Here is a 6904-nt window from a genome sequence, read left to right as displayed (position 1 = left end):
GTGCTGCGGTGACGCCGCGCGGCTTTTCGCCTGCGTACGCCGCAAAGCCGCCCTGCCCCGCCGCCGCCGTCCCTGTCGCTGCTGCCGGCGCAAAGGTGTGCGCGTTGCCAATCTGCGGCGACGACGACGGTGTGTTGGATCCGCCGCTGCCACTGCCGCTACCGCCGCCGCCGAGTTGGAAGGTACGTCTGCGGCGGGCGGGCGAGTCGGTCTGTGCGCCGCCAACCGCCGACGCTGCGGCTGCGCTTCGGCCCACGGCAGAGCGCACCGCAGCAGGAGCGGTGGCAGCGCCGTGGACGTGTTGCGACTGCGAATGTTGGTGGCGCTGGCCGTGGCCGTGGCCGTGGCCGTGGTGATGATGATGGTGCGGGTGCATGGCCGCCTGCGACCCGCCGCTACCCGTGCCAGAGCCGCTAGCGGCGCTGTGGCTGCTGTTGGCCGCGCTGCCCACCACGCTGCCACCTCCCCCGCCGCCGTGCTGCCATCCTCCTGGCGTGACGGGCGCGCTGCGCACGGTGAAGTGCTCCATGCTGCGCGTAAACGGGCTCAGCGTGTGGTTGGACTTGACCAGATCCGCAAAGTGCGCCGAGGCATCGATCGACAGCTTGGTCGTCGTCGTCGCCGCCGTCCCCGCTGCACCGCCCGCGCCGCTGCCGCTGCCGCCCGCGCCTGCTGCCTGCTGGAGCGCGTGCGAGGCGCCGGAGACGTAGTGGCTGCGCGGGCTGCTGCCGTGGAATGACGGCGACGTCGAGAGCAGATCGCGCTGGCTGAAGGGAGACGTGCTCAGGTCGCCGCCTCGCCCGCCGCCGTCGTTGTGGGGACCCGATGTCGAGAGGTCCGGCGAACTGGCCAGCGCCGTCGACCGCGATGGAGTGTCGTGCTGGCTCCACCGGCTGCCGCCGCTGCCGCCGTTCGACTGCCGTGGAGACGCAGTGACAAAGCCCGCCCGATCCAGCGAGGCCGCGGCGGTGGGACGGGGTCGGGCAACATTCTTGCCCTTGCTGAGACGGATCCCGATGCCGCCGGCAGAGTCCTGCTGCCGCTGGTCAGCGTCATCGTGGCCGTTGCGTTGGTGGTGGTGGTGGTGGTGGTGCTGCTGCTGCTGGAAGCCGAGGTCCGAGGCGGATCCCAGGCCCGATGTGGGCAGCGAGGTGGGTGCAGAACTGGCGCCGCTGTAGTCCCAGCCGCCATTGGTGTACCTCGACAGCGAGTCGGCGCGAGACGGCAGGCCGGACGAATAGAGGCCCGAGTCACGGCCCGAGGAGCTCTGTCGCGCCGACAACGACGCCGACGATGCCGAGGCCGACGAGCCGCTCCTCCAGCCTCCACCGCCGCCGTAGTATGCAGCCGCGTGGTGCTGCGGCATCCGATGCTGGGAGCGATCGCTGCTGTGCATCGACTCGGGCGGCAGCTCCATCAGACTCTCTTCGCTGCTGCCGTCCATGGGGAATCGCTGCCCCTCGAGCATCGGCGAGCCGAGGCCGCGGACCGTGTTGGTGCGCGAGCTACCGGGACCGCCGCCCAGCGTGGTGCTGCCCATCTCGGAGCCGTAGCGCGTCGCTCCGCCGGTGCGGGAAGAGCCGCCGCCGCCGCCGTACTGCGACGGACGGGCGGTGCTCTCGTCGTCCCAGTCGACCTCGGGCGGCTGCACCTTGCTGGCGATGTGGTAGACGCGCGGCCGCGTCACGGTGCCGCCACCGACGGCGGGGATCGTCTCGTACTCGACGGCCGGCGCCCGCCGCCTGCTGCTCGAGCTCGACGTCCTAGTCGATCGCAGCGAGCCACCGCCCTCGCTCGGTCGCCCGATGCTGCCGGCCCGTCTACGACCGCCCCGCCGCGACAGAGAGCCCGCCCCGCCACCGGCCGCCGACGAGGCCGAGGTGCCGGGAGCGGGCGCGTCGTCAAAGATGATTGACGAGGCGCGATTGACCTCGTGGGTATCTGAAAAGGCCGCCGAGGCGGGTGGGTAGCCGAAGCGCGTGTAATCGGCCGAATTGTCGAGATCGAGGTCGGGCACATCGTCGATCTCGTCGTCGTCGTCCAGCACGCTGTCCGACACATCGTCGCCGTCGTCATCATCGCCATCGTCGTCGTCGTCGACGGCGCCAGCGTCTCCATCATGACTCAGGTCATCCTCGTCGTCATCACCGTCGTCGTGGCTGGTATAGCCGTCTGAGTCGAGCGCAGCCCCTGCGGGGTCGGAAGTGTCTGTGTCGATACCGGACGGGTCGGGCCGATCGGCCCGACGGTCCTGGCCAACGAACGAGCCGCCGCCTGGACCAACCTCGGGCGGGCTGGTAAGATCGCGAAGGCCGCCGCTGACGCGCTGGGCGAGCTTGCCGAGGCCCGAGAAGCCACTGTGGGTCGGGAGGTCGTCGGGGCGGAGGCCGTAGGTTGGGTCGTAATTCTCAATGTCGGGAAAGGACGAGGTGAAGGCCGACGAGGCCGACGACGAGAGGAGCTCGTTGAAGAGCGGCGCGGCCGACATGGATGCGGCTTTTGCAGAGTGCCTGGGACGGCGGGGCGTGGCCGACCTGGAACGGGATGCGGTCGGCGGCGAGACGGGTGGCGTCTTCCGTGGCGGCGCCCCCGAGGCCGATGCGCCGGCCGACATGCTCGTCTTGCGGCGTGCCGACCTGGGCCTTGGCGTGGTGTGGGTGCTCGAGAGGGGCGCGCCGCCGTGCCCGCGACGGCCGCCGGGCGCCGAGGCGGTCTCAAAGTGGCCGTGCGGGTCGCTGGTGGAGCGTGGGAGGGGCGTTTGGCGGTAGTTGTGCTTGTGGTTGGTCTGGTTGGCCTGGTGATGTTGATGGCTGTTTGCGTGAGCGTGCTGCTGTTGGCCCTCGCTGCGCAGCCTTGCCTCTTCTCGCTCGTGCTTTGCCTCGCCGCTGAGCCAGCGCTGGCTGAGGCGGTGGATGATGCCGGGGAGGTCCTCGCGGAACATTTCGCGCAACTGGGTTTCGATTTCCTGCTGGAGGTACTTTGCGAGGACGGCGACGCTGTCAAAGGTGGAGCTGACCTGTACGCTCTCGAGGGGGTCGTTTTTGAAGACGAGGGTGATTCCCTTTTGCTTTGAGACGACGAGGACGACGATGGCGCGGAGCTTTACGTGCGAGAGGCGGAGGTGCATGGGGACGACGAGGGGGGCGGCGGCAAAGAGGATGCCGCGGGATGCGGTGGTCGAGGGAAAGAGGCCGAGGTCTGGGCGGTTGGGCTTCGAGAGCGGGTTTGCCTGTACCTTTGTCTTTAGGACGAGGTGGGCGTCGCCGGCGTAGGTGAGGCGGAAGATGCCGCGGAAGCGGTCTGTGCCGAGGTCGCCTATTTCGAGGATCTCGAGTTCGGGGGGTATGGTGCCCATGCCGAGCTCCTCTACCTTGATGTCGTCTGCGATGACTTTTGGCTTGGGACCCTTGTTGAGGGCGCTGTCGAGCATCTGTGCGGCGCTCTCGTGGAACTCGTTGCTAAAGGTGGGCCAGGTGAAGTTGAACGACATGGTGGGCGGCGGTGGCGGTGGCGCGGCGGGACTGGTGGTGATGCACTGAGGGGTATACTGCCGAGAGGCGATGGGAGGGTGATGCGAGTGGCCTTGACGACGGCAGTGGTGGACGTTGCTGTGCAGGCTTATGAGCTGCGTTGGACGCTTAAGATGTCATGTGTCGGGTGCGCCATGGCAGGCGGGGTGGACGGAAGTCGTGGAGTGGCTTGTGAGGTGGGCGGTGGGTATACGGTGGCTGCGCGCGGGGATGGCGTTGGCGCGCAAGGAGGGCGAGAGAAGAAGATGGTGGTGGTGGTGGTGTTGGTGATGATGGTGCGCGTGTTGGCTAAGACGACGTGAGGCGGGCGAGCGAAGAGCAGAGGCAGGCAGGCAGCCAGCCAGCCAGCCACGAGCCAACCTTTGCCCAAAAAGGGTCCATGCGCCCTTGGTTCCCGTCCGGATTCCAACAGTCCCCTCCTCTCTCCCCACCCACCACCACCACCGCCACCACCGCCGTCTCGCCTTCTTGCCTACTGGCAAGCATGCACTCTGAACCGCTCCCATCCTTTCCAAGACACCAACGACAGCACAGCGCGCCGCAACACACCACCCACTCGCCCCCTCAAGCACCCGCACACCACCTCCAACACCAACACCACCACCACCGCAGCTTCGACCGCCTGCCCAACCACCACCTCTCGCCATCCAACAGCCGCCAGAGCCTCGAACTGCCCTCGTCGCCCTACCGCACCGCACCCATACAGGTCCTCGTCGACAACAAACCTCGCGATGAAAAGCACCATGCACCTGCCCTGCCTCCCGCTGGTCTCGCCCCTCAAGCCGAAACCCACGTCCCAGGCCACATAGCTCCCGCCTCCTTTCGCCCTGATGTCGCACAGTCGCTCACGGCGCCCTCCTCCGCAACAGATAATAATGTCGCCACCACGGCACCCATCCCAGACGCAGAAGAGGACGGAGTATGGGAAGATGAGGACGACGACGACGACGACGACGACGACGACGACACGGCCTACAACGCCGATCCACTCGTCACCGACTCGGACCTAAGCGACGATGCAGACCAAGACGCAAACGACGCCGACGACGCCAGCCAGCAGCGCGCCGCCTACCGCGACGCCGTGCGCCAGTACAGATCCAGCCGCAGAGCCCTACTCCTCTCGGGTCTCTCGTCCTATGCCTCGTCGCCCTCGCCAGAACACCTCCGTCGCTCGGCACCCCAGCCCGCGCTTTCACCCCCTCGTTCTGATCCTCACTCTCATCCTCACCGCCCCAACCATTCCGCATCGCCTACGCCCCAGCCCGACTCCGTGGCACCATCTCCCTCGTCCTCGTTCCTCGAAGACCGCTACGGCGACAGCGACCGGTACCTCTCGGCCTCGAATGCAGAGTCGATCGACGCCGCAGACCCGCCGGGCAGGGCCCACGACGCCGTGTACCGCGACGACCACGATGATCACGCCGCCGTCGCATCTGCCACCGCGTCCTCAGGGTCGCCCTCGTCGATTGTCGCATCCCGCCGCGGTGACCTGTCGCCGTCGCCCCGGTCGCCGCACACTGACGTGGATCCGCATCGGGGGCCGCCCTCGTCCTCATCTTGGGACCAGAGAGAGGCCTATGCCTCGGAGCACTCGACGCCCACCCTCGACGAGGCCAGATCCTCGACGCCGGATAGCACCACGTTCCACGAGGCCGAGGCCGAGGCCGAGGCCGGGGTCGATGCAGGCAGTCCCCTGCTCTCCCCCCGCTCAAACGCCCAAGCTGCCCTGTCGCCCGCCACTGAAAAACGCGGCATCGGTGCCGGTGCCGGTGCTGTCGCCACGTTGGCGACGTCGAACGACGAAGACGACCGACCCCATCACGAATCGAGCGGCGACGGCGTGTCCCACAAAACAAGCCGGGGCACACTGTCCCACCCAGCGCAGTCGCAGCCGCAGCCGCAACCGCAGCCAAAGCGCCGCGAAAGCACCAGCGGCATCCAGGCGCTCGGCAGGAGGAGCTCCGGCGTTGACGTAGCCGCCACCGCAGCAGCTGCCAGTGGCACCGGCTCAAGCGAGCAAAGCGTCACCGCGTCCGGCGCCGCCGCCGCCGCCGCTGCACCGGGTCAGCTGCAGCGTCCCGAAGAACCTTCGACATCGGCATCCTCGCCTGCGATCACCGCCGCGGCCGATGCTGCTGCTGCCGCCGCCGCCGCGCCTTTCAGCCTGTGGGACTACCTCCAAGAAGAGATCCTCGCCACCGACTTTGACAGCACCCAGGAGATGAAGTGGGAGAGGGTGACCAACTTTATCGCCATCCCCTTTTGGATGGAAAAGGTGAGTGCAGGGAGACGACGCCTGACAAACGCGACGGCCAGACTGACGCCGCCGCCCTCCGACCTCCGCTCCGGCCCCCGCCGCGCAGATCATCATGTTTGGCTTTGTCGTCTGCCTGGACTCGTTCCTGTACACGTTTACCATCCTGCCGCTGCGGTTCGCCGTGGCGGCGTACAAGTGGGCGGCCAACACGGCGGGCTGGGCGGTGCTCGGGCGCGAGAAGCGGTACCTGCACTCGTCGCACAAGTGCGACCTGCTCAAGGCGCTGCTGCTGGTGCTCAGCTGCGTCATCCTCTCGCGGCTGACGGACGCGAGCAAGATGTACCACAGCGTGCGCGGCCAGGACGTCGTCAAGCTCTCGGTCATCTTCAACGTGCTCGAGATCGCCGACCGGCTGTGCTGCAGCTTCGGCCAGGACCTGCTCGACTCGCTCTTTTCGCGCATCACGCTGGCGCGCCGCAAGAACGGGCGGCAGCCCTACCTGCGGCCGCTGGGCTTCTTCGTGCTGAGCCTCGGCTACGTCCTCGCCCACACCCTCGTCCTCTTCTACCAGCTCGTCACGCTCAACGTCGCCATCAACAGCTACGACAACGCGCTCCTCACGCTCCTCCTCTCGAACCAGTTTGTCGAGATCAAGGGCAGCGTCTTTAAAAAGTTTGAAAAGGAGAACATCTTCCAGATGACGTGCGCCGACATTGTCGAGCGCTTCCAGCTCACCCTGATGCTCACCGCCATCGGGCTGCGCAACCTCATCGAGCTCTCGGGCGGCGGCGGCGGCGGCGGCGAGGGCGGCGTGGCGGCCGCCAGTCCGCTGCCCGCCAGCTTCACCGTCTTCCCCAGCCTGAGCCTGCTCGAGACGGTGCTGACGCCGCTGTGCATCGTGCTGGCGAGCGAGTGCGCCGTCGACTGGCTCAAGCACGCCTTCATCACCAAGTTCAACCACATCCGGCCCGCCGTCTACGGGCGCTTCGTCGACGTCCTCTGCCGCGACCTCGTCGTGGGCGGACCCAACCAGCGCAACCGCAAGCACACGTTTGTCGACCAGAGCCCCATTGTCAGTCGGCGCCTCGGCTTCGCCGCCCTGCCGCTCGCCTGCCTC

At 67.7% G+C, this 6904-nt stretch overlaps 2 protein-coding genes across 2 annotated transcripts in view; one reads left to right on the top strand and one right to left on the bottom strand.

Annotated features, from left to right (window-relative positions):
* PFL1_02954 (uncharacterized protein) overlaps positions 1 to 3490 on the bottom strand; it is a gene marked incomplete at both ends in the record, with an annotated part of 3723 nt that extends 233 nt beyond the window's left edge. The window contains one exon of the mRNA XM_007880466.1: positions 39 to 3490. Coding sequence (XP_007878657.1) covers positions 39 to 3490 — 3452 coding nt within the window. The remainder of the gene's footprint in view (positions 1 to 38) is intronic.
* A 783-nt stretch (positions 3491 to 4273) lies between these two features.
* The window catches only part of PFL1_02953 (uncharacterized protein), a gene marked incomplete at both ends in the record, with an annotated part of 3542 nt that continues 911 nt past the window's right edge, over positions 4274 to 6904 (top strand). The window contains 3 exons of the mRNA XM_007880465.1: positions 4274 to 4297; positions 4372 to 5805; positions 5894 to 6859. Coding sequence (XP_007878656.1) covers positions 4274 to 4297; positions 4372 to 5805; positions 5894 to 6859 — 2424 coding nt within the window. The remainder of the gene's footprint in view (positions 4298 to 4371; positions 5806 to 5893; positions 6860 to 6904) is intronic.

The sequence above is a fragment of the Pseudozyma flocculosa genome (assembly GCF_000417875.1).
Source record: "Pseudozyma flocculosa PF-1 unplaced genomic scaffold scaffold00008, whole genome shotgun sequence".
Taxonomy (NCBI): Eukaryota; Fungi; Basidiomycota; class Ustilaginomycetes; order Ustilaginales; family Ustilaginaceae; genus Pseudozyma; species Pseudozyma flocculosa.
The sequence above is the reverse complement of the archived record's forward strand: the minus strand, read 5'-3'. Positions and strand labels throughout refer to the sequence as shown.